This window comes from Schistosoma mansoni, assembly GCF_000237925.1.
Source record: "Schistosoma mansoni, WGS project CABG00000000 data, supercontig 0207, strain Puerto Rico, whole genome shotgun sequence".
Lineage (NCBI taxonomy): Eukaryota > Metazoa > Platyhelminthes > Trematoda > Strigeidida > Schistosomatidae > Schistosoma > Schistosoma mansoni.
In genome coordinates this window covers 355863-382123 of record NW_017386079.1, presented here as the reverse complement: position 1 = coordinate 382123, position 26261 = coordinate 355863, and the positions used below count along the sequence as shown (strand labels likewise).

Here is a 26261-nt window from a genome sequence, read left to right as displayed (position 1 = left end):
TATCATACGAGATTCATACGACGGACTACAGCGCAAAGCCGTAAATGAAGGACAGCTGACAGATGCATTTCCAGTAAGGACTGGAGTCAGACAAAGCTGACTAATCTCCCCCTTCATCTTTCTTCTGGTGATTGACTAGATTATGAAGACCTTCACAAGTGACGAGAGGCACGACATACTATCGACAGTTTGCCTGCAACTAGACGATTTGGATTTCATAGATGATCTAGCTCTTCTATCCCATACACACGAACAAATACAGATGAAGACAACTTGTGTAGCAGCAACCTCTGCATTAGTAGACCTCAACATACACACTGGAAATAGCAAGATCTTCAAATACAACACCAACCCAATCACACTTGATGGGGAAACTCTGAAAGATGTGGAAACATTCACGCACGTGGACAGCATCATCGACGAACAAGGGAGGATCTGATGCAGATGTAAAGGTGAGCATTAGCAAAATAAAGGCAACATCATTACAGTCGAAGAACATATGAAACTCAAAAGAACTGTCAACTAACATCAAAGTAACAATCCTTAATACGAATATCAAAACAGTTCTAATGTATGGAGCTGAAACGTGGAGGATTACTACGACCATCATCAAAAATGCATGAATACTTCCAAATAATTGTCTACGAAACATTCTCAATATCCGTTGACCGGATACCATCAGCGACAACCTACTGTGGTAGAGAAAAAACCTGTTTCCATTTGAAGAGGAAATTAGGAAGACTCTGGAAGTATACAAGAAATATATCGCGGAAATCATCAAGTTGAATCACGAGGAAAACCCTGACTTGAAGTCCTGAAGGTAGATGGAAAAGAGGAAGGCCAAATAACATGCTGAACCGAGAATCGAGAGCAGACATCAAAAGGATTAATAGCAACTGGAAAGGATTGTTCATGACAAGGTTGGATGGAGAGTTCTGGTGGGTGGCCTATGCTCCTCCTTGAGAGTTAACAGGAGTAAGTAATTAGTTCCAATAGAAGTACACTTTTACGGTTACTTTTTAACCGAAAGAGATATAACCATCACCCTCCCTCCCCTATTTTTTATTCTTTCACTCGCCTTACTAAACATCCTGATGTTAGATAATGTAAATCGGACTTAGATACACTTGTATGATATATTACATTGTCTATAATTGATTGACCTACTATAAATAACGATAATTTAAATAAGGAACACAAAGATCGCACTATTTAGTACAGATCAAGTGGACAACTGTAATTTCAAACCAATGGTGCATATGGGCTTCAGTATCCTGATAGAACAAATGGTGTATGAATCAATCGTTGATCATCGGCTACCATGGGACTGCATCTTATCACGATTCTCCACTGCCTTATGGATTAGGCTTTTAAGTTAACGGCTCCGGGTGTGACCACTTCAGAAAACCATCTACTTCGGTATCAGAAATTTAAATATAATCTATAATTATTTACCATCTCTCCATATTAACTTCCTTCCGAAAAATATAAAAAAAATCCATAGTTTATGACAGAAAATCCATTTCCAACATGTAAACAATAATGTCAATCTTAAAAAAGAAAGCACAAGGGGGTAGAAGAAAAACAAACATCTTTTTCATAATCAATCTGTTTTTTTCAATCTGTTTTTTTCAATTTTGTTTACATGTACAGAAATAGATTTGAATGATGTTTCCAAAATGAATCCCAGTAAAACAAAAAAGGAAGCAAACAAGACCATAATGATAATTTTCAAATACAAACAATCAACGGTAGTAGTAGTAGTAGTAGTAGTACATGATACACCAGTCTCCACAAAACCTCCTTCTGATATATATGTCAATTGAATGGATATACTTAACAACAGTGATAATAATTATTACTTCATAATGTTTACAAAAGAAGTTCACCCCCCCCCAAAAAAAAAAATTTTTTTTGGGAACAGCAAGCATCAAATCAATAAACATGTAGATTTGAAGAGCTCCACTACAATATAAAATATAAGAAAAAAATGAAAACAATTAATGTAGTGCAGTAAAATTCATCAAGAATAAAACAGTGAATGGATTAATTAAACTACTTTATGTTGTACCAGATCACAAATTATATCTCTGTTATATTGTAGCTTAAAGAAAAAAAGGTGAACGGTTGCTCAACTTCGTGGATTGGTTGAAGTTAGACATTAACATCATCGGATGCTGGCTCAGTGGTCTAGTGGTTAAGCACTCTGGCGCGAGACTGATAGGTCCTGGGTTCGAATCTTGCGAGGCGGGATCGTGGGTGTGCACTGCTGAGGAGTCTCCCAATAGGACGAAACGGCCGTCTAGTGCTTCCAGGTTTCCCATGATAGTCTAGCTTCAATTGACTTATGATTTCAACTACGAAAAGAAAAAGGTTTCTTACTGAATTGTTCATGTCCCTACCTTATTTATTCACTAGATGTATGTACTTTTTTTCGAAAACCCTAGTGGATTACTAATTCCAATCAAAAATATGATGAATACATTCTAGTTCCTTGATTATGGTGTTGTTTGATGAATAAAAAATCTTCCTTCCTGAAGTTACAATTCAACGGAGATATTAATAGTGATGTACTACGAGACTGACTGACTAAAGAGTAATTTAAATAAAACGGTAGTTAAATGGCAACCGCTAAAAAATGATATCATAACAAATGCGTATCAAAATATATAAAGGCGCCATACAAATCATTGAATGTGAATAGGTTGGGATACTGCCTGCGTGTTCAAACAGAAACAGGTGGTTTCCTCGGGTGACCACTCCCCGAGCCTTTGAACTAAAAGTCTAATCCATAAGGTGGTGGGACAATGTTAGGAGATGCAGTCTCGTGATATATGGTGACCAACAATAGGTTCACACATCATTTGTTCCCTCAGGATTCTGAAGCCCATTTTAATAATTTAAAACAAAATCAACAGATCATTTCAAATTTAAAGATTTTTTGCATTATTTCCGCGTGAAATCTGAATCCATAGAAAAAAATTTTCAGACCATTTCAATTAGTTTATTCACAGATATTACATATGCCTTGTAAACTGATTTTCAGAAGAAATAGGCATTTTCTAGGCACTAATTTATAACACTTTCATTCTATGATGTCATTGTAGTGTATACTACTTGTGTTGACAAACATAAGTAGTATGTGACACCAGTCAGAAGTAGAATGTCTAGCAGAACATCGAGAAGATTCAATTGAAGAGAAAAGAAAGCAAAACAGAGAGGATTTGGCATAAAAACAGAATTGGAAGAATTATGATGTATATGAAAGACAACTGATGGAATATATGACAATGATATATTTAATGTATGGTTTTTGAATTTCACCATGCCACTCTGTGTTTTTGCACTAAACAATAAATTGGTCTTTCCTGCCTGAGTCTTCGTAACTATTGAACTCATTATTATAAACTATAACGATATGTATTACAACAATTCGAATGGCTGCTACGTTCGAACAGATTACGATATCACTTAAAACTGGCGAATGGAACGCAAGTCAGCAACACATACATAGGATAAGCTAAACTATTTTACTGCGACCCTGAACTGATAACTAGAGGGAAGAAGACTAAAGAATATAACCAAATAAAATCATTACAATCAAATGAAATCAATGAAGGAAGGATTTGAAAGTGACCAAATTGGTCTCGCGTGCAGTTGCGGGTATGAGGGCTAATATCACTTTCCGGCTGCCCACACCGTGGAAGGGTATTTCTTGAGGGACCTGAAAAAAAAGTTGGATTAGTGTTGGTCTTACCGACCTGGGAGCGTGACCGCAGTGCCCAAGGGACAACTGTTTAAGGCCGGTCACGCACGGCCTTTTTGTGGGGGATTTTTGACGTGTTAGCTCCGTTTTTCAAAGGACCTTACCGCCGGAGACGGAAATCCGTGGGATAAGACGAGGTGTGCATTTTTAGGGTCGACCTTTTCTAACGCCAACCCCTCCTTGTGGGAAGACAGCATCGCTGTTATACTGGTTGTCTGAAGGAAACACTTTACTGCCATCATATCTCTGTACAGTCAGCAGTACGACTTCACCTTCGGACCTTGAGTTTGCTGCTTTTAGTCTTATCGCTCTTCAACCGACCTGTCTGGCATGGTAGGACCTTGAGGAACGATTGTTCCAGCCAGTATAGCTCGATTGGTTCATTACGATAGGCAAACCCGACCACCACGTCAAGGTAGCAGCAACGGTCGGGGAAATAAATGAACGAATAAACTAAACTTTTATGAGAATGAAAAACTAGCAAAATAACCTATCAAATAATTCATTATAGTAATGATATATTTAGAAAACATCCAAATAGTAGGACGGATTAACTTGAAATAATATAAAAGATGTAATATTAACATAAACAAAATGTGTATTACATTTGGCAATTAACTCATCACTGTGAATAATAATAATATTATCCACCTACTCATATCTATTGAATGGTTGATCATAAAAACAATGATAAAAAGAAACAATGTCACATCTACAAATGTCATAGATCCTATGTATATACATCACTGTTTATTCCTCTCTTTGTATATATCTCTCTGTGTGTGTATGTGTGCGTGAGTGCATGTTATTACACAGGGCAACAATAATCAGAGTAGTTAGAATAAACTATATTGAATAGGTTACTAACTGACTACCATCTAATAATGAAAAGTAGTAGGAAATAGTTGAATAAGATAGAAGAAAAAAAAGAGAGATTATAAAACACAAACACAACATGTACAAACAAACAAACAAATACACATCGCAATTATGCATAAACATGAATACTCTATGTATCTATTTACATTGGAAGTTTTAAGAATAAATTAAGCATGGAAAAACATAATCATTCGATATAATAATAATAATAATAATAATAATAATTAGTAAGCAAAGATGGATAGTGGTGAGCAGTGGAATCCAGTTTGACGCGCGTTTCGTCCTATTTGGAACTCGTCATCTGGATGTACATCTGCATCTCAGGGTTGACGTTCACTCTAGGACTCGAACCCAGTACCTTTCGCTTCAAACGCCATTGAGTTATCCACTTAGCTACGAAGTCCTGATAGCCACTTGCTTGCGCAATGGGGTGAGGTTTAAATTCATTTAGTATTGTTTTGTTTGAATCTTCCCATTAATGTTTTAGGACTGCAACTGGTCAGTCTCTAATTGGCATATGTGCATACTAAGAGTATTGCCTCGATATATCCTTAACGCGATGGCGTTTGAAGCGAACAAAACTGGGTTCGAGTCCCAGAGTGAACATCAACTCTGAGATGCCGGTACATCCAGTTGACGAGTCCCAAATAGGACTAAACGTGCCTTGTCCTGGATTCCACTGCTCACCACTATCCGTCTTTGCTTACCATGCTTGTGAATTAAGGCTATATCGAGGCAATACTCACAGTATGCACATATGCCAATTACAGACTGACCAGTTGCAGTCCTAACACATCGATGGGAGGATTCGAACAAACAATACTAAATGAATTTAATAATCATTAGTATTATCATTGGAGATTAATAGATGATTGAATAGGCCAATGATTATATATATGTATAAATAACTTACCAGTTCTGTATCTATTGATTTCTCCCAACGTAATCTTTCCAATAGTTTATGAGCACATGTTCCACTACTTTTAGTTCGTTCAATAACTTGTTGATACGGTGAAACATTCTGGGTTCCCATTACAATAACACCCTATATATGTAAATATATAGAGAATGTCAAAGAAGTTCTGTTGTTTAAAACAGTCCGTGATATGTATTATAATTATTATAGGGAAAAATTAGAATCATTTATATAATTTTATTAACGTCATGGAGATAAATTGTATGATATTAATGGGGAAAAATATAATCACAACATATTCACAACTGTGTACTGTTGTGTTAGGGATGCTAGTTCCCCAGAGATAACTTGGTAAACGTCTTATTTTTGTAATTTTATTTCGGAAATTTGAATTTCTCATTTTCGCGCCAAAAGTACCCATTTTTACTTCCAGTTTGTGTTTCCCACCTGGAAGGACCTTCAGCCTCACATTGGTTAGATTTCTCTTTTAGTACGCTATTTTGTGACATTTGTCAAAACCATTTTTGTGCTGTATATATATGCATGAGTTGTATACTTGTTATTTGTTTCTTCGGGTCGCTTGTGGAATTATATATTTTCCCGGCTGAATCTGGTCTTCTTCCTCTAGTAAGTAGGCCAGGGACGAAGTGCAATAGCTTAGCTTGTCCTGTTGCTGAATTACGTTCCGTTTGCCGGTGATAGCTCAATCCTTCAAACAAAGCTTGCTAGAAACAAAGATTGACGAACTAATGACTGTAATCTCAGAACGAGGAGAATAAATAAGGAAACATTGCGTTTTCTTTGGCCATCATTATGTATATTTCTGATGTGAATTTACTAAACACTTAGTTTACATAGTTTTGTATAATTTCTTCTTCATTGTGAGTTTTCATTTGATTCATCAACTGTTGTTATATGTTTCAGTGCTGTAAATTAATTGTAATTCTTAGTTGGGAGCATAATGTGATTGATTATAAATGGTGAGTTGATATGAAGTTATCCATCTGTTGTTGTTTTTTTCAGTGATCAATAATTATGTGATGTCCAGCATTTCCAGGCATTTTTTCAGCTCATTTAGTGGGTGGATTGTTTTATATGAGAGTCTAACTTTTACTGAAGATTTCGTTCCAAGTCTCAATCTTCATTTTATTTGCATTTTTCATCTGACATGTTGAGATGCGCTGCATTGAAGTGTTCATAGCAGATGAATGTGGATGACTTGGAGTGCTTGAAATAAAATTTTCAATGAAAAATACATTCTAATATACAATATTCACACACTAAATAAACGGAAATATGTCTGAAAAGTCTAGGTACTTCAACTTCACATTTACTAAACATTGGAAAGCGGATGGATAACCTAATCCACTGTTGCGGTTCTATAACTCATGTATTTTTCAGTCAGACAATACATATGACACATCGATTATCTTATAATCGTGTTCTGATTATGGCTTTGAAAAAGAAGGAATTTTGCGCGCCCCGATAAGCATTGGCATATCATCGAGTCGGAAGATCAGTATTATTGATTCAAAAAATAGCAGATTCAAGATAATAGGCATCAGAAATATGAACATTTCTTAACGATTGTTGAATTTACATTTTATGATGTGATAGTGTAAAGTGTAACTTCAGAGATGAATATTCAACAGTCTCTTACATGTTACATTTTCGTTATCTTCCCCAAATCAACTAGGTAGAGTGATATATTTTACAGCTATAACCCAGCACTGTTGATCAACTCCATTCATTCGGATAAAATTGAATGTAAAGTTTGTATGCACTCTGTTTGCATTCTTTTGTTTACCGATTCTCTTTTGTATATTATATTATGCTACTTACTAATATTCAGTAATCAGCTTTAATTCTAATAACTTTTGAGAGGATACCATTATTACCTGTTTTTGAGTAGTATTTCTATTCACGTAAACTGCTAACATTACATTTATCTGTTATTATAATTGCATCTTCTTAATGCTTGTAACAGTTATTTTTAATGTTGTTGTATTAGTTGAGCAGTTGTCTTACTGTAACAATAATTTTCCGGTGTTTTTCGTTTTCATTTAGATATTGTCTGTCGTTGTAATTTCAACACAGCTATTAACTGTCGTTTACTTAACGCATGTTCTTGTAAATAACTTTATACAACTATTTTGGGAAGTATCGTTATTTAATCGTATAATAAGGACACAGTAAATACCGTAGACACCTTACGAATGGAGGTTTGTAATCCATTCCGTATATTTTCGTTAAAAAAATGGTATTTGCAGAAAATCTTGTGTCATTTGACCGCCGACTTTTACATGTCACTTCATTGTGTAGTTGAAGGTTTTAATAAGACTTAACATAGCGTATCATAATATGAAGAGTAACGAGAAGAATCCTACTCTTCACCCATTAAATAATTCCTAGATAACAATAAATATTCTATCAGAAGACGAATACTGATTTACCTTTTGTGAATCTATCTTCGCATCCATACGAGCGTTACGTATTAAATTTACAATCCATTTTTCTGCATCATCCACATCCATATTCAACTTTTCAGCAAGCACACTTAATGATAAAAAAGAAATGTGATCTTCAAAATAACTGTATACGCAAACATAACTAACATGAATACAAAAGAATTTAATTAGCACTTAGGATCAGACAAAAAAATATTGGTTAATGACTAGTGATAGATTAATCCGGAAATCTTTCCAATACAAAGAACCAATCATAGTTTGAAAAACTCATTGGTAACATCTTTAGTTATGACAGTGAAAGATACAAGTTCTAGTTCAATAGACACCATCAGATACTCCATGTTGTCAATTATTGAGTAGTATGAAACCAAAGTTGAGATGCTCATTGCCAAATATATAGTGAAGATTCACTTATTCTCATGCTACAGTTTTAAAACACTGTCTCAATCCTCCTACTATTATTATCACTACTATTAGTATTATTATTACTGAGTTTGAAGTTTATAAAAGGCAGTCATTAATTACTAAAAACTCATTTTACGTAATAAAATTGTCCAATCACAAAGAATAGAAGAGAATATAATTGAGAAGCCTTTTTAAAACAGAAATATTTCCAAACAACAAAATTACTTCCATAGTTGAAAGCGTGAGTCAATTGGAGCTAGACCACCATGGAAAACCTGGAAGCACTAGACGGCCGTTTTGCCCTATGGTGGGACTCCTCAGCAGCATCCACGACTCCGCCTCGCGGGATTCAAACCCAGGAACTACCAGTCTTGCGCCAGAGCACTTAACCGATGGACCACTGAGCCGGCATCCGATGGTGTTTATGTCTAACCCCAACTAATCCACGAAGTTGAGCAACCGTTCACCAATTGTCTTCAGTGAGTTCTTATCTCACAACAGACGTGGTTAGAATTCCACTGGTCACTGCTTCTCACTAGAGAAGTCCCACAATAGGGCGAAACGGCCGTTCAGTGCTTCCAGGTTTTCCCTGGTGGTCTAGCTTCAATTGACTCACGCTTTCAACTATGAAAATACCAAATCTCCACAAAAAACCCTTCTGATAAAAATTACTTCCATTTATGAATATTCTATAATACAATAAGAAAATTAGTTGAAATTTGTCAGGAAATTTCATAAAAATACAATCTTAAATAATCCTAATTGAGATCCAAACAGCTCTGTAGTAATGTATTAGACTAAGAAGTTGAATGACATTTCTGTTAGAATCCAACAGCGAGTAATAATTCATTTAAGATTGTAAGTAAACCCCTACTGAAAATTATCAACTAGCAACAAAACTATATTAACCAGGATTTTCGCCAAACAACAAAACAGATTACACCAGATGTTCAGTTACATTGATTAATAAGTTATGATGAATTACTGTTCACTAATTAATCCATATAAAGTAAATGGGAAAAAAAGAAACAACAAAATCAGTTCACATACCTTATTCCAACACTATGATGTATTCGACAAAATGATTCAAACATAAGTAAACGAGCATTCTCCATAAATTCATCATAACATCCAGTTAAAAAGAAATCATTCGGTAGAACCTTGAAAGTATTTTAAAAAATTAGATACATTGTATTGCTTTGTATATGGGGAAAAATAATGAGCATAAACACTATTAAGAGTAAAAGACAGTTGTTGGATATTAATACTGAAATATAACAGAACAACATTTGAGTATATTCAGTTTGAGCTATGATTAAGTGATAATGAAGAGGATATTATTAATATGTGATATCAAACTTTTCAAATTAAATCAGGATATACATAGTTTAAACTGACAAGTGAATAATGATTGAAAGCTATGCGATTTCATGAACTCATTTACTACTGTAGTGAACAAGAACACTAGTTAGGACAATCGAATGTATTTAGACAGAAGTTACAGACTATCTCACTATCTCACCATACAGTAAACAGTTAATTTGCAAAATAACAGTCAATTGCTGCAATCTTGACTGTTTATTATGCAAACATCAATCCATCTTCTCTGATTTCATTGTTCATGCATTTTCAAACTGATTGCGCTTCGTTCCTGTTCTTTTCTTATTAATCTTCTGCCAAAATACATTCTATGTCTGACCATCACCATATACTACTTATGTGGACATAATTAACCCACACCACACTACCACCAATAAGCACACACACATAGAAAAACCCGAGAACTAGCTTTTTTATTTAACTACAATGAGTGTAGCTGTTTTTTAATATCAATATTCCAAATAAAACCATGATATATGTAAGGATGGCTCGTTGGCAAACTCTAGGAAGCCTCAAGAAGTCCAGAAAGAGCCAAAGACATTCCATCCAATCACCACTAGGGGAACATTCTAGAATGTCGACGTGTGGCTTCCCTATTGGATGGATAAGAATGACCCCTTATGTGCCTATTGGCAGTCCGAAATGATGATTTACTTTCAGCCAAAAAATTATAAATACATTAGATTTCTGTACTATATTTGACACTGTTTTGGGGAATAAAATTCCTACTTACTAGTCTTCTGTCTTCTCTCTTGCGACGTTGCGGGTTCGATCGTTCAAGTAGTCTAGTAGTACGCGGCATAGCAAGAATTAAAGCTCTAGATATTACAATATCCATATATATTTGTTTATGGTTATTTTAGCCAATATTGACCATAACTCATCGTATTCAATGAGACAGATGGAATGAGTGTTTATAGCTTTCAATATCAACATAGTAGTTACAAGAATACCTTTAAACCTTAAGAAGGAAAATAATTCTCTCTCTCTTTGAGGATGTTAATTTATGAAACTAGACGATAATATTTTTTTCTAGTTGACAAAAACGATTCTGACTCAGTGAAATGTTTTAAAAACAAAAACATTTTTGGCACCGACATGTTACTCATTGACTTCTGAGTAATTTTGTATTTTATTTATTCATTTACTTAAACACATCAATATTGATACAAGGAAGCACCATATACATGTGCGCCACACAAATCTCATTTGATTTGTATGAGAGCTGTGATACTGCCCAAGTGCCCAAGCTGAAGCAGATGGTTTTCTTAGGGGGCCACACCCGGAGTCTTTGACCTAAAGATCTGATCCACAAGATAAAGGAGCATCGTGAGGAGATGCAGTCCCATGGGGGCCGGTGACTAACGATTGATTCATACGCCATTTGTTCCCTCAATATACTGGAGCCCATGTGCACCATTGATTTGGAATCAAGGTTTTCCAACTCCCCTAGGTGAAATTTCCGTGTCCACCAACCCGGTTAAAGCCCCAGACATTCGCTTTTCGTCCTCTCAATTTCGTAAACCACACACCCCACCACGAGAAGTCAGTGAGTAGGACTTTTCTGGCAGAGGCTATATACGCGTGGCCATGTGAGAGCATTTCAAGAGGGGGAGCGGACTCTCCCTACTGTCGGCCGCAGCAGGGCATTTGTATTTTATGCTTAGCCTCAAGAGTTCTCTGATAGGATAGATTCATTTATCTGAGAAGTATAAATACAACTTATCATTAATCGATGTACAAATACTGTTCATTAGATTAGACAACCTAATTTTATCAAACATCACTGGTCTGAAAGATTACATTATAAACTGAAGTAAACTTGTAAATTTAATAACAAACAAAAAACTGAATTGTTCTACATAACATTCGAACCATAGAAAACTAGGGAAGGAGAGTAGAATAACTCGAAGGTAAAACTGTGCGAGGCATACACCAGAAGAGAAATTTGGATCTTATCCATAAGAACAGGACACAGTAAGGATTATTTTGACTATACTTTAAACTGAATAAGGAAGGATAAAAAAAGACTCAGACAACACACAATAAATGACGCTCTACAGTTTCAAAGAAAACCTTTGCTAGTCAACCTAAGTTTTAAGCAAGATAATGGCATGTTGGGTTTGTGGAATTTGTGTACCATAATCCTGTTACTCATAAGTAACTAGTTGATGTCTTATGGTTGTCTTTCAATGGTCGAACGTAAACTGTTCTCTTATTAGTTAGTACACTATTCATCTGTTCAGTCCTATTGAGCTGGTCACTTTCATTCTTGTTGAATTCATCATCTGGAATGTGACTGTTGACATAAACTAACTATTATTTACCATAAAACTATTGATAATTCATATACACTTGTATACAAATATTGTAAGACAAGAAAGTTTTTTGGCTTTATTATACCTCGAGTGCGTTAATCCAGTGAAATTAGTAGGACTAGGCATATATTCTTATCTGTTGTGCAAAGGTACATGTTAAAAACAAGTTACTGATTAGGGTTGTTCACTGTTCGGGTCAATACAGTTAACAGTGGATACATTGTGGTGTGAGCTACTTATATCCACATAAGTAGTATACAAAGATAGTCAGATATAGAATGTATTTTAGTAGACGATCGAGAAGGAAAAACGGAAACGGAAAGCAATTAGCATGAAAATGCAGGAACAATGAAATCTGAGACGAATGACTGATATTTGCAAAAGGAACAGTCAAGTTTGAGACCTTAGATATTTTGCGAATGAAGTATTTACTGCACGATTCTCAGATTTTACTCAGAGATTCTGTAATTTTTAGTTCAAATACATTCGATTGTCCCCACTGGTGTTTGTGTTTACTACAACATTACCCTGGTTTCACAGTAAAATAGGAAATTCATTATTATTTCATGTAAATATCCTGCACAATTGATCTTCTATCCTATTTTCATATAACTTATTTTGATGAATATCATAACTCTGTTATATGTAAGTCGGCACTACAAGTACGACTGTACAACATTAGAAAATACAATGAAAAAATGAAGAAATACCCTTTATTGGATTGTATTTTTGCTACAGAAGCAGTATTTTCATGTAGTTTCAGATCATATTCAGCCTTTCTCTAAAACAATGTGGATTTTCTTGACGACCATACAGTTGTATACGTTTGTGTACCAGATCAAAAACTAGACTAGAGATCGTACTCTAACTTGGTCGATAGGATTCGATCAATACTAAAGCACTACAAAAACATGATATCGATAACTATTCAACGATCAATCAACTGTATCTTAGTCCTACAACAGGTTAGTCGTGATGACCATGGATCAGTGGTAACGTCATACATTGCGAAGTCGGGAGACACCCCTTTGAATATGACAGAGAGTATCACGTCCCTCAAGATCCTAAGAAGACCTTGCTGACGAGTGCCGACTAGCGCGAAACTTATTTCAACCAGGGTTTTCTGCCCACTACCACTGACTAACTACTCAACAATAAATCGAACAGTTTGAAGTCAAACGGACAACAATAACAATGAAAAAAAACTTACAGTTTCACACACTCGAAGTTTTTGTTGAGCACCATCAAAATCGAATTTCACAAATAAACATTCAAAGAATTCAGTAACTGGATCACGATAAGAATAACTTTCCTGTTGAATAAGATATTTTAAATCTCGTATAAGATTCTTTTTCTTCTTATCAGTACTAGTGATTACGCACACAGTGAGGTAACGCAATAAATGTGGCGCTAACGTTTGGATGGCGTTCAAATGTCTATTTATTTAAAAAAAAGGAAGGTTTTAGTTTTCAAACAAAAAATCGAAATGATTTGCCGCAATAATTACTGAAAAGTGTAATAAAATATTAAGATCACTATTGACTGATTCCCGGTAAGTAGTTTTTAAAAACTGAGAAATAATCCTATAGTCTATGACATGCCAAAGTCAGATCTTATAGAAAGCAGTAAATTGATCAGAATCATGTACAAACATGTGTCTATGGTTTGTCACTCTAAGTTTAACTTTATAACTTTACGTTTAGCATAAGAAGCATTTATAATAGAACTGCATAAGTACTCATAATTCCAAAGCACTCGAAATTATAAAAAATAACTTGTGGCTAAATTCAAACATTTTTACTGTATTCAACCATATATCTTACAGATTCCCGACCGAAATAAATACGACCCATTTATTAACTGGATGTTAGTATATTCAATTTTCAGTGTAATTTTCATCTGAAGAGAAGTGATAATACCCGATATTTCAAATTAAAGTATGTAAAGGGGTACTCAAACCTCAAACCTTGCACAACTTGAATCTGTAAGTAGAATATGTATATCAAAAGCGAATCTACTTTTAAGGTGGAATTGACGATACTTAAGAACAAGAGTCATTCCTGCTATATCATATTCTATTATTAACTACTTTAATTAAAGAAGGGGTTTCTTTCAACTTGACACCTTAGTTTATATTGGAAAAGTAAGGACTAAACAAAGGCTGTTACATAACACCAAAGTAAGAAATATTTTAATACCTATCCAACAGGTCGTTCAAGTATTTGGTGTCTTGAATTATTATATTTTAAAACAACTCTGAAGTTTTCACGACTATCCACTACATCAAAGAATACTGGATTTCCGAAATAGGAGATGCCTTAGAAATATTGCTCGCACCTGCTGGGATCACCGGGTAAGTAATAGTGAGGTTATTAGGGAATGATGGTAAATCAGTTGATGAGGTCATGAATCTTCATCGACTGAGATGGTTAGGCCACGTGTTACGTATGCCTGAACACCGATTACCACGACGTGCAATGCTGACTAGTATTGGGGATGGTTGGAAGAGAGTTAGGGGCGGCCAAACCACATTTATTTTTTTATTTAATCACATACATATTGGTACAAAGGGCACCGGATACATATGCGCCACACGGCCAAACCAAAACGTGGCATCAGTGCTTGAAGTCACTAACTTCTAGTCTGAGCCATGTTGGAAGATGCAGACTACATGGTTGGGGTCTGCGTAACTATCGTAACCAATGGTTGGAGATTCTAGGTGACATGGCTCAGAATCGATTACAATGGCGTAGGTGTATACACTTTTTATCTTCCCTTAAACTTTGAGACTAAAATTGCTTCATATCTGCCTTTCTTCCTATACCATATCCCTATATACAACCTTTCTTTTACATACTACTACCACTAAATTAACTACTTCTATGAATCCGGTGTTCATCTTGTTGTGCTAACGAGGTATGGCAACTTGGACCGATGCATATATGTGCCTGGTCCTACGTTGTAGCTGACTGACTGACTGAATAGGAGTATGGTTACACAAAAACTGTTACAATCAATAAAATCTACTAGAAATAATCAACTTGAAAATTGCGGTGTTATATATAAAAAATGAAAATAACTAAAATTCAATAATTTACGTTGTATTTTGCATAAACCATTCAATTAACTTTTCTTTGCCTTGTGGATGATTGAAAAAAACAAAAAGTGACCAATGCAACATCCATGTACGTTGTTGTAGTTGTATCAGGTATGTACGAGATGCAGGCTAGTTGTAGAAATGAAACAAGATGAAATATCAGAATGAATTCAACCTACACAAAACCCAAAACTTTAAGTCGGAGCAAAGAAAAATATAAATTTATATATGATAATTCAGTTGGTCGATTCAATAAATCTTTACGGGCGGCCTGCTTAAACATCTGGGCTACCTGTTTCCCGTCATCTATATATTTCAACAAGTTATCTAATATTGTTTGTTTTAATACATAATTATGGCTATTAAGCACACAACCTATTCCGGTGCGTTTCTGAAAACTGTACAACCTTTCGCTGTAAAAGTTACAAAAGGCCTAATCAGAGATGTCGTGTTTGCTGGGAACATGCAGCAAAAAGAATATACATTATTCATATATCGATTGACTGAACTGCTGACATCCAACTGGCGATCACTGAATGTTTATCATCAGGAGCAACGAAGAAATAAGAAAAGTAAACATGTTGAAATACTTTATGCTGAGAATTCGATTTTGTACCAAGTAATATAATATTGAATAAAGCTAATAATAATAATAATAATAATAATAATTTTCGAAGCGGAAAAATTAAAAAGGAAAAGACCAAGAGGGTCTAGCAAATAAACTTGCCACTGATTACAAAACTGAATTACCAGCCACACAAAAACTTTACTGTTAAGTAGCAGAAGCACTAACTTATTCAGAAACAGTAATAAATATTTAGCGAAGATCCATGAATCTGTTACTATATATTCTTCAATGTTTTTTATAAGGATTACATCGATTAACCTGAATAACTCAAGGTACCAGGTTGTTTGTTAGACAATGCACCTACATTAGCCGATGAGAAATCATTTTAATCGCCATACTGTGTTGAACCCATAAAGCCATTACTATTATTAATACTATTACTATTATTGTCACGTAGTAGTAGTAGTTTTTTTATTTATTTATTTAAACACATATATATTGGTACAAAAGGGCACCAGGTACATATGCGCCACACTATTTGTGTGTGTGGGCTGTGATACTGCTCGGGTGCCCAAACCGAAGCAGGTGGTTTTCTTAGGGGGCCACACCCCGAGCCTTTGACCAAAAGGTCTGATCCACAAGGCAGTGGAGCATCGTGAGGAGATGCAGTCCCATGGTAGTCGTTGACCAATGACAGGTTCGCCCGCCATTCGTTCCATCAGGATACTGGAACCCATGTGCACCATTGGTTTGGAATCAGGGTTTTCCAACTCCCCTAGGTGGACCCTCCGTGTCCACCAAATCAGTACACCATGATATTAATTAGTGATTATTGTCACAAACGTATTACGAAATAAATCGATTACTAGATATTAATCACGATAAAATACAATGAACTGTCAATTTTCGGAAAAACCATTGCGAAATATTATTGAAGAGAAAATTTATTGACATGCAAAGATGCTACATTGGAGTCGTAATTTAGCGATGTTGCTAAAAGAACGAGCAGGTTAGCAGTCAGAAACTCTTAAAATAGGATGTAATACCTGTAGGAAGCAATTTCCTATAGGTGCAACTCTAAGCTATTCTCTAGACTGTCGAGCACAGAGTCTTGGTTTCGCCAAAGTCAAAACAAGTAAGGTACTTGGCTTAATAAACTTTTTGTTTCTAAAACGTAAATTAACATTAGTATACAAATAAACAGTACAGTCTATTACACAGGGGAAAGGAGAGGCATAAATAACATACCGAACAGTAACTAGGGTATAGGAAAAATGAGTCAACAAGGTGAATATTGTTCTAGGATGAACATGAAATTGTGATTGGTGGATAAACAAGACATAGTCATACAAGGTCAAAGAAAGTTAATGTGGTGGTGAGCGTTTCACCTTACCATTGGTGTGTTCATTTATCGACCTAATTTTACAATACCAGCTGTTAACTGTTAGGTTGAGCTGTAATATTAGGTGCAGTACAATTGGTTGGAAACAGTCGATATGAATTAAAACCAAAAACAGTTCAGATGCATCCATTCTTTATCCTCTCCTAGATTTCGAGTTTCCATATTGCTTCATGCTTTTATTCCTTCTATTTGAACTTGATATCTTATTTTAAACTTTTTGGCTAGAACTGATACTACTGTTACCTCGACATAATTTGATCTACTGTGTTAACTTCAACTAACTACGATATAACAACTTGAGCCAACGCACAACCGTACCAATTCTTACGTCATGACTGAATGTGTGATTTTTAACCAATTCTAAAAACCTCAATATCGACAATCCAGGACTACAGTCAGTCCTCAAAGACTCGCTGACCTAACCACTGGTAATCCCAAGTTACTTGCCATAAATCTCTTATGTCACGAAAAACAGTACTCGAATATTCGCGAGAACCGGAAAGAACGGCAGACACATAAAGTTCCAAAATAAAGCCCCTGTAGATTTCAAGTAGGTTTATGATTTCTTAATTGTAACCATACAAGATTATGGTATAAGCTTGTAATCCAATGCATAAAAATTTGAACAAGATAATTAGACTACTTAGTTTAGTGACCAAGATTAGGTGATTAATCCCAACTTCATAGTGACGTAAACTAATTATTTTGCTTTACGACGGTCTGATGAAATACATACAATTAAAAATTTACAAAGATTCTGTTTGTTTTCATATACATTACGAACTAATTAACATTAACTCATTTAGAAATACTTTGATTTCGCAGTTATATTGTTTTTAATCAATTTAAAATAATACTTATGAATATGTATGAATGGGGTTTTTTTACATTTATAACAGACAAGATGATCTGTAAAAACATCGTCTTGAACAATCGTCGCAATCATTGACATATAGGTTCTTGATCGATTATGACTGACTACCTTGGATTTTAAATAAAACTGAGTTGGTCTTACGACAGTAAGAAAAACATTTTCAGGCTCCACATTTTCTGGCCCTAGCCAGGTAGGACGTCAATAACTTCAACAATGTAAAACTCAAAGATTGTTTTAAATCTCAAATGACTTACTGAGGTTTAGGTAATCAAACAGTATCACTAACATTTGCGTAACAAATGTGGTTTGTTGTGAAACGAACATTTGTATAGAACTAGTGAGTGACGTGATTTTCTAATAAACATACGAGAAACGCAGTTACCGAGTTTTCCATGCTCACTAGAGCATAATTAGAGTCTAAACATGTGCCCAAACTTTGCCTGATGGTGATATGAGCTATTGAGTCGATTTTCGGCGTCGTCATGACAGATGTCTCTTTTTATACTTAAAGTTGGTGCTTATTAGAAATAAATGAATGTTTGGGAATATTTACAACACACAACCGTCGTCATATGTCCACTGAGTGAAGATACCGAGAGATTCACTTGAGTACTTTTAAACTTGATTTAGACTAACTGCGGAGGGATTGTAATCACCGACAACGAGTACTATGTCTGGGCGCTTACCTCGTTGAAGGTCAGAGATTTCCCTGTAAAACCAATCTTTTTGCCCGAATTTTAGCAAGTAGGAGTGTATATAAAGATGATGTGGTAATGGAATGTTCCAATTTTTTGAATATCTATTGCCCAGTTTAATCGAACTTACAACCAACTGTCTACCAGAATCTAATCAAGGTGAGCCTGTTCTGCTTCTGAATGTAGTAGGTTACACACAGCAAGGTCCCAAGAAGTAAAGTCTGCAAATAAACGAGGGTCGAATAGGGCTGCTTTTCCACATCGACTGAGGTCAAGCGAAAGACCACACATGGTGCGAGTTTTGGAGATGCAGTATGTACCAGTGGCACAAAATTCTAGTCATATGAAAATAAGCCTGTTATCTGCTTTAACACGACATTGGAACATTGAAAGCTCTAACATATAGTCAGGAGACCAGAAATAATTCTGCGTAACTGGGTTGACAATGCTGTTGTTGACCTGGGAGCACTACTGCAGAGTTCAAGCAACAACTGATCAAAGTCAATCAGATAAACCTTTTTTGAGTAGTTTTTGGTGTACTACACCCGTGCAAACTACTTGGTTGTACTTAAAATAATCAACGTAACCAAAGATTGAAGATGGGTGACTTCGTTCAGAACCGCTAGCAATGGAGTACGAGTTTATTTTCTCAGTGTCTTACGTTAGGTCTCGAGTTTTAAAATCATTTCATAATTCCTATTCCATGAACTCATTCTCAAGTCGTACTGTCTAACCTTTTCTATCACTGCTGATAGTGTAACCAATCTTGCTACTCTGACACTTGTTTTAACAACTTCATCACGGAGCGATGGCATAGTATGGCAACTTATATCGATATACACATGTCATATCCCTAGGTCGTTTATGGCTAACTGACATTAGACCCATACATTTAAGGTTTTACCGCTAACGATAGAAATCCATGAGGCAAGGTGAAGTATGTTGATATCAGGGTTGACATTTAACCCCTTTATTTTGTCGCGGGGATGCGACTTCGCTACGAATGCTGGATGTCTAAGGTAAACACATTACCGCCACGACACCATAATACGGTTAAGCCTCGAGTTTGCTGCTCCCGGTCTTATCATCCTCCAGCTAACCTGTCTGTTATTGCAGAATTAGGAGAAAAAAATCATTATCTAACTCAGCTTAATCGAACCATTACAATAAACAAGTCTGATCAACAAACTAAGGTACTGGTTACGTTCAGGACTGAATGATGAATCAATGAGACTGATCTAATATGACAATCTAGAGCCCTAAAAATCCACGAGCTTAGATGAATATTCTACAAACCTGATTTCGAGTGCTCATCTTTTTGATGGCAAATTCACTTATAATAAACAATGTGGTATAAGAAGACACTATATTATTGTCTCATGATGTTGAATTCGCACTGACAAATACATATAAGAACAAAGATGAAACATATAAGAAGTGTGGTAACAATACTGTAGAAAAATACTACCAGGCAAAAGATAATAAGACTAAGTTTTTTTGTCCCCTCATAGTATACAACGCGTTTAATAAGTAAAAGTTAGAAAGGGGTTTTTAAACATTGTGCAAAAAAGTTGACGTTACTTACTCTATCTTCGTTTTGACAATCTATAGCATCCTTCAACTTTTCTAAATCTTCCAATGCTTCATCCCAGTTTTGAACTAAAATTTCACTGGCTAGGCGGCCCCAACTGGCATCCAAATGTCTTTGTGTCCCAGGGGTTACGAGCTGACGGACTATTTTTAGATATTCAGATGCTAAGTTGTAATTTCCAGCATCATAAAATACCTATAAATGAGAGAACCAGTAAGTCTAAAATTTATGTTGGATATAGTGGGCAAAGGAAAAATTCACCTATATCTTTTGCACAATAAAGATATTAAATTATATGGAACTATGGTAATCAACTTACGCGTGCAGCATCAAACATGTCGTTAAGCATCTCTGTCTTGAAGTTGTATTTGGTCTCCAGACTAGCCAGTAGATCTTTGGCGTTTTTACATTGGGCAACTTCCTTCATTGTTTCTTGACTAAATATTACCTTCACTGGTTTCAACTTAACCTCTGTTTCTTGAATACTCTCCAAGACTTTTTCTCTCTTGTCAAGTAAGCCTAGCACGTAAAAAAATAATTCGACCAAACCTTTTGGAGGCTCTGTATCGTATATACTTCTATAAGTATCTGCGGCATAATCAACCATAGACGTCTCCAAAAGAACTTCCCATTTAGTCTTCAGAATGCTTTTTTCATCATATATCTAGCCATAAACGATTCTGAATGACTTACATTTTTTACAGATATGTATTCCAGCAGTGGTAAAGTCAAGTGTTTATCGAGAAAACCACTTATCTTCTTTGTCAGGTCGAATTCAGACATTATGCTGACGGTGGCGGTACTATTGTATTAGGCGCTCTTCATAAAGCATTATGCTTGTGATGGGTTCGGTTAAGCCAATTGATTTCTTTACACTCCCACCTTGCCGGTGAGAAACAATTTCGGATCCCCTATAAAATATGTTGAACTATACAGAAGGCTATGGCTTGACGTAACCAAATAAACTTTCGTTTGTTGGATCGTACCCTGGTGACCAAAAACGCCTTTATATTGTCCAGAAGCAGTTACCAATAGACTAAAAGTTAAGAAGGGATTAAAAAGAATAATCGATGACTTTTGCTCACTTGATGGGCATGATCAAGAGTATCAGTATCTTAATAAAACTTAATAAAACATAGATGAAACGTCTTATAAGTGTAGTGAAAATCCAAAACATACCTTCATTTGTTCAGTACACTCATCGTCAGGGGTTATATACCCATACCAAATTCTTTAGACTTGTGAACAGATCAATGTCTGTTTATATGTGCGTGAACTCACTCAAGAGAAATAGCAGATCGAAAATGTCGAGGTACCTTAGGTCAAACAGATTGGAAATACACCTGGAGAAAAAGTAGTTCTTCGGTTAGCTTACGACTCTTGCAACCGAGAGAATATTTTCATGTGCTGTCGTAGAACTAGTACCACATACGTCTAAGAACCTACAGATAATACTCATTACGATACCCATGACGTCCGTGTATCACATACTGAGGAACTTCTCAAAAGTTATAACCTTCATGGTCTGTGGAGCTAGTGAACATAGCCTTCCAGTTCATAAGCCTCATGCTAGGGCTAAAAATGCTTTGAGGTTGATATTTGGCATGAGATTCTTGCAGATCTTAATCATCCTTTTCGGCTCTCAGTATCTCATCGGTTGCAATAGAATCTGAAGTTATTTTGGATTGAGTGGCCGCTATATAGACTTTATTTCTTTACATGCACTGTATGTACAAATTAAATTAAGAAATAATACCAGGCTGTCGGATATCTATGGGAGTTAGATTTAGTATGGATATTAGTCAGTTTATTCATGCTACTAGACTGATATCCCCGGCATTAGATATTTTAATTGCAACAGTGTTACTGCCCTATTTATATCCTCTAATGTCACACCTTTCAAGATATTATGCAGGCAGGTGATATAATAATACCTCTGGCATAAAGAAGATGGATTCAAAGTATCTGCTCCGGAACGCTCAAGAAATATACTTTCCGTAAGTTTGTGGAGTTATGATTTATTGAGTTACTGGTACTACTGTAATAATAGACGTTATTCCAAAATTGTACATTAGTCATGATGTGAAAAGCTAATCTATAAGATCTTACATGGAAGTCATATTATCGCCTATCTTAACTCGTCGTATCGTAAGAATAAGCTATATAACGTCTAATATTTCTTAAGAACACATTTGTGCTGGGTAGATAGTAATATATTTAATACAAGATTCAGTAAGTTTTAGAGAGAGTGACCACATCTGTATGGCCGAACCATGCCATCTTGAATGAATCTTCCCACGTTCACATTTACTGACCACCACCAAGAGTTGAATGTTGAATGTCAATCGTCGCGGTGATTATATTTTCAACTTTGAGAATCGTGTGGTTAGTGACCATTATGAATACAAGTTTACTAGTGTTTAACTCACTATTCTTCATTCATCGCTATACGTTCATTGTTATTTCACTGTTATCATATCATTCTTCCACTGGGATCCAAGCCATACTGATTCCATACTGAACTAATTGGTGTCATCTAGTGTCGGAGGTCTCCAAGAAAGGTCGTCCGGGTATTGATCAGCTGATAATTAAGTAAAAAGGGGGGTGGCAGCGACCGATTGTGAAACCACTAACAAATTTCAATATTTTAAGTTTCATTCTCAACACTCTGTACCTGAAAATTTACGTACAGAGGAACTGACAACTGAAGAAATAGGAATTATTTTAGCGAGGAATGATTCAGCCTGGAGATGTTCAACCTAAGCGCTATAATATGCGTTGTATAGATAGGTGGTTAACGATTTAACGTACGAACAGAACAAACATTTCATGTTTGTATTAATAATATTCACACATCCAAACAATCCATGACCCATATATATATATATATATATATATATATATATTGACACCAACTTTGGTTCAAAATAGAAAGTTGCTTTACGCTACTGACGGTATTCAGACCGCCTTTATGAACTCCCAGTTACATTTGCATTGGTAGGCTTTTAATGTTGGTAGTCACGCATCGTTTTATGTGTGAAGAAGCAGACTGGTGGCTGCAGTAGGTTTTGTTTAACGCCGTGCAACCAAACAGTTGAAGAGCTACGCCCCAATTTCCAACATCCAATATAGAACTAAAGAAAACATAATGCCAATGTAAAATAAGGAATTAAATAAATATGTGAGCTGTGATGTTTTCACATTACCAAACTGTCTCTGAAGAACTCTTAACCACTCAGCTTAAATTGTTACAGGATTATTGGAATTATTGTAAGAAACATTTTGTCCTTGTTGTGTGTGAAAATCCCTCCATGTATACAATTGTAATTTAATCCTATTGATTTCTTCAGTTTTACATTCTGCTAGTCTTTTTGATTCCATGTGAGGTGGTATTATTCGTATTTTGTTGTAGCTTTTGTTTTCCTTACCCCTTCACTGAGTTTTCATGTTTCCTCCTGAACTGCATTTTTGCTGTTTCAATTGTTACTTAGTCTTGGCGGTAGCCACATTGATTTGTTCCCCTTTTGACTATGTTGCTCGCATTGACTAGGATTGTGCATTTTTGATTTTGTATTGAAGCACCCTTGCAAAATAGGAAACACTCGGTGTTATAATGCAATCAACTACTATCTTTCGAACGAATCTGTACATGATCTATTCAGAAAGGATAGAATAACATTTAATGGTTGTACTTAATTGCTGATTGAACAACTATTGGTTGAATAACTGGGTGGTAATATTTGTTTGGGCAATAATGTATACTTATGTTTATAGAGAAATCGAGAACCGTCGTTTACCCAGCTACCTTGTTTTGGTTTGAACTGGGCAATAGGGCGTATCTAAACTACCTTGAGAGTTATTCTTCAATTCAAACCTTAGTTTGAATTCTACAGTTCTAAACAAATATCTGGTAATTGAACGAAGTTATCTAACTTGCGCTTCGTGGATTTTCAAGTATCGTTCCTGAAGATATTCTGTTCCTTCGTTCGTGATGCCAAACACTCATCCATGCAAGTCAAACTAAAACCTCGTTGGTGCTAGTGCAAGCAAAATAAATGATGAATCCCCTTAAACAAAGCAGGTGCTTTTGAAGTTCTTGTATGTCGAGGTTCAGATTCAAATATGGTTGACTATGATGATAGTGACTCTAGTTGTGATTTGACGGTAGATGACATAAAAGATTTTAGTTTAGATGGGAGGCAAAAGCTCGATATATCAGGGAGGAGCATAATCCTTATGCCGTCTGTTGTTGTAGGTCTAGGTCTAGATATAATTGAGTTATTGCGATGGACAACCAAGAGGGTAATAGGAGTTTATACGGCATTTTGTGACCGACATAGCATCATGTGTTATTGGTGATAGTCAACGTTTGCTTTATTTGGTCAACTATTCCTATTCTGCAAGAGTGCTTCAATACAAAATCAAAAATGCACAATCCTAGTCAATGCGAGCAACATAGTCAAAAGGGGAACAAATCAATGTGGCTACCGCCAAGACTAAGTATCAACTGAAACAGCATAAATGCAGTTCAGGAGGAAACATGAAAACTCAGTGAAGGCGTAAGGAAAACAAAAGCTACAACAAAATACGAATAATACCACCTCAAATGGAATCAAAAAGACTAGCAGAATGTAAAACTGAAGAAATCAATAGGATTAAATTACAATTGTATACATGGAGGGATTTTCACGCACAATATCGCCAAAATTGAACCTCTCACTTATATCTCCACTTTAATAAATACATAATAATGGCTTTGAGGTGTTTAAAGGGGTTTTATCACAGCCGAATGAACACGTTAACGCGTGAGCATTGTATTGGCGCTTCTTCTGAAGGTTGTAACTTTTTTTCACGAGGTTATACTTTTTCTTATTATTAGTGTTTCCTTCTAATTTAACAATATTTATTAGTGAAAAAATACTTTATTTCTGATAGGGCTCTATTAATTTGACACCCCATCCTGTGACTCAACGTAGTACATTAGACTCACTATCTCGCACGCTGTCCACCTCTCCTCGTTCACTAACGTTAATATATTAGCTATTAGCAAATACTGATCTGACTCTACCATAGAACTTTACACATCTAGTAAGTAATGATATAACAGTCGCTGCTCACCCAATACAAAATTTATATTTACATTACTTCTAATAATGTCCAGGTCATCCAAAAAACACATAATCTCTCCTGATGCTCATAGCACGTGCAAAAGATCTAAATCCACCACTCACGCGAATAATGTGAAGCTTTCTAAACACACTGATCAGTCTACATCATACTCTGATCTTCCTACAGCTACATTAGACGTGCACCATGTACTTGGGCATGACCTGTCACTACCTTGCATCTCGCTTGTAGATATAAATAAGAGTAATCACATACCGCCTAGGCAGACATCATTTGACAGCCCACTCAGCACACGTTGTGAGCGGTATTTAGACAGTGTGGTTGACCCCATACACACAATTAATCCACAATCGGTCATCCTGTGTAGCGGCCAACAGAGTGCACCTACAGCAACCAGCCTAATAATGTAGATCTCGACTACTCACCCAAACATATACCTTATCCCCCAACTAAGTACACACAAGATGACCACCCGGTAGACACTTGCAACAAATGTGTATGCAACCGTATAGTCCATAATAATATTGATATAAACTCTAATAATCTCACCAGTGATAGTTCTAAAAGCAGTCAAATAAAATCTAGCCTCACCCAAACTATTCAAGACCTATTACCGTATAAATACCTAATCAGTGTTCCGGAAAATCCTGATCTCGAAATCATAAAAAACACTGAAAAAATAATTGACCACATATCAGCTGAAGTGCTGAAAAGACTTCAGTGTATGCACAACGTCATTGCGTATAATATACCTGATAGTACGAACCTAAAGCTT

At 35.7% G+C, this 26261-nt stretch overlaps 1 protein-coding gene across 2 annotated transcripts; it reads right to left on the bottom strand.

Annotated features, from left to right (window-relative positions):
• Positions 1 to 1935: 1935 nt before the first annotated feature.
• On the bottom strand, positions 1936 to 21200 carry Smp_176230.1 (eukaryotictranslation initiation factor 3 subunit, putative; the record flags this gene model as incomplete). Of its 2 annotated transcripts, none has more annotated exons than XM_018793009.1 (10): positions 21053 to 21200; positions 20909 to 21023; positions 20679 to 20878; positions 20354 to 20554; positions 15231 to 15358; positions 13343 to 13568; positions 9485 to 9594; positions 8015 to 8117; positions 5559 to 5690; positions 1936 to 1965 (listed from the first exon to the last, which is right to left on the bottom strand). In XM_018793009.1, the coding sequence occupies exons 1-10, from the start codon at positions 21140 to 21142 to the stop codon at positions 1936 to 1938; spliced, it is 1335 nt and encodes a 444-aa protein (XP_018647191.1). In that variant the 5' UTR covers positions 21143 to 21200. The 2 variants fall into 2 exon arrangements, with proteins under 2 accessions (XP_018647191.1, XP_018647192.1); XM_018793020.1 differs by having other exon boundaries at positions 20679 to 20864.
• Between the last annotated feature and the right edge of the window lie 5061 nt (positions 21201 to 26261).